Source organism: Solanum stenotomum, unplaced genomic scaffold (assembly GCF_019186545.1).
Source record: "Solanum stenotomum isolate F172 unplaced genomic scaffold, ASM1918654v1 scaffold36004, whole genome shotgun sequence".
In the NCBI taxonomy this organism is placed as follows: domain Eukaryota; kingdom Viridiplantae; phylum Streptophyta; class Magnoliopsida; order Solanales; family Solanaceae; genus Solanum; species Solanum stenotomum.
The window spans coordinates 13,043-14,983 of record NW_026033717.1 but is presented as its reverse complement, the minus strand read 5'-3'; the positions used below and the strand labels follow the sequence as shown (position 1 = coordinate 14,983).

The following is a 1,941-nucleotide window of genomic DNA, read 5'->3' as shown; positions in this document are numbered from 1 at the left end:
GAGCAATTAAATCAAACAGTAGCTACTCCATTTATTTTAGATTATAAATTTGCCATTTTGTACAATTATCCCATAAAAATATCTATATCATTGATCTGCATTATTGAGAATCAAATACATTTTAGGAAAAAAAGAGTTAATTAGAGTCCAAATTCAGAAAATCAAAATATGGACATAAAATATAATATTGCCTATTTGGGACATTCTAACATGGTATCACTTTAATGCTTTACCTCCTTTTTTCCAAAATTATTATGATTTTTTATTGCCCTTCCAAATATGAAAACGTCAAAGATTATAATGATAAGAGAATCATTATGAACTTATAGAAATGGACATTCCAAATACGTACCAACACATACATACTCCCATTAAACAAAATTTAAGGCCAAATTTCATTACATAGAAAGTGCTTAATTAATTAAAAATATGAAATTAAAACTAAATTTATCAGTGTTTGGTACAATCAGTAGGCAAGAAAGAGAGTTTATGATTCACAAGATCATATCCAACAAGGAAATTCATCTGTGCCAAATTTCCATAAATAGCAAGACCATCAACACCCCCATTAACAATTAACAAACAAGTTAAATTTTCATCAACTTCTGCAAATGTACTCATAGGTAACAACTCGACATCAGCATCCGTGAAATGGAACACAATCTTAGGAAAATTGACAACGCTTTTCGTCTCGTAACATAGGGGAAAGTAATCTGAGGGATCTTTTTTCCTCTTTCCTGTTGAGACATAATATAATAATTAGATATAACTAAAAATGTATACTTTAAAAAAAAGTCAACAAAATTTAATCTTACCTTTAATCTTTTCCACCAAAGTTGATTCCAATTTCTTGTAAAATTCCTCAGGGACAATTGTCAATGTCGTACCAGAATCGATTATAATATTTCCCAAATCTTTATCAGCAACAGCAGAAGAACTCATGAGTTGTGAAGACTTGAAGTACTTCAACTTCTTACCTCCAACACTAACACTCTTGAGATTTAGATAGTAGAATGTATCGGGGTACTTTCGAATAATGGGAGTTGTAAGAACGTTAGGCCCCGATACAATTGCCTTAGGACCAAAATTAATTTTACTTGTAATATTGGGATCAAAAGAAAATGGTAATGATAAATCCATTGGGATTAAACAATAAGAGAATTTCCCTTTAATTTGTTTATCAAGTTGTTTAATAAAGGAGACTTTTGAACCTCCTAATCCAACAATCCCAGCAGTAAAATTGTTGAAAGTGCCACCATTATCATGTCCACAACCAAAAATAACTTGTGGAATTGAAATATTATGGACCTTTTCATTGGTTTTAGATGTTGTTGATGCAAATGTGAATGTCTCAGAAGCAATATCACCAACACTATAAGAATTATCACCATAATGCATCTCATATTGACAAACATTTTTTCTAACACAAACTGTTTCTCCCACTGCCTCACATTGTTTACTATGACATCCAATGATTTTATAAGTTGAGCTTTTTCTAGGATTGAAAAGGGGAAAGATTTGGTCAAAACATTCAGTACAAGGCTTGCATTGTATCCATGTCAAGTCACTACCAGTGTCAGCAATCGCAAAGGTTTCCCTTGGGGGTGTACCAATGGAAATTTTCATTAAATATTCTGCGGGTATTGGAACAATGTCTGATTGAATATCGTGTTTGAAAGGTGTGGTGGGATGGATGGAGGCTTTTGTGAAGAAAGATGCTCGGGAAAAAGATCGGTGGCATGCATCTCGGAGGCGTTGAGAAGGGGTGATTGAAGGGTTGTAGTAGGGAGAAAGAGGAGAATCGCGATGGATAAGATCAAGAGTGAATCCATCTAAATCATGGTTGGTTTTGGCCTTTCTAGAAGAAACTAAAGCAAGTTGAGAGAAAGACAAAAAAACTAAAATGGAAAAAAGAAAAAAAACTTTAGAATTCATTTTCAT

The 1,941-nt window shown here is 32.8% G+C and overlaps 1 protein-coding gene across 1 annotated transcript; it reads right to left on the bottom strand.

Annotated features, from left to right (window-relative positions):
• Positions 1 to 450: 450 nt before the first annotated feature.
• LOC125852493 (aspartic proteinase CDR1-like) lies at positions 451 to 1,941 on the bottom strand. Its single transcript, XM_049532212.1, has 2 exons — positions 816 to 1,941; positions 451 to 737 (listed from the first exon to the last, which is right to left on the bottom strand). Exons 1-2 carry the CDS (start codon positions 1,939 to 1,941, stop codon positions 451 to 453), a joined length of 1,413 nt encoding a protein of 470 aa, XP_049388169.1.

Excerpts from the sequence above, each read along its gene's own strand:
- LOC125852493 (XM_049532212.1), bottom strand. The coding sequence starts at position 1,941 with ATGAAAATGAATTCTAAAGTTTTTTTTCTTTTTTCCATTTTAGTTTTT. Across the intron at positions 738-815 it reads TTTGGTGGAAAAGATTAAAG|GAAAGAGGAAAAAAGATCCC; the intron begins GTAAGATTAAAT and ends ATGTCTCAACAG.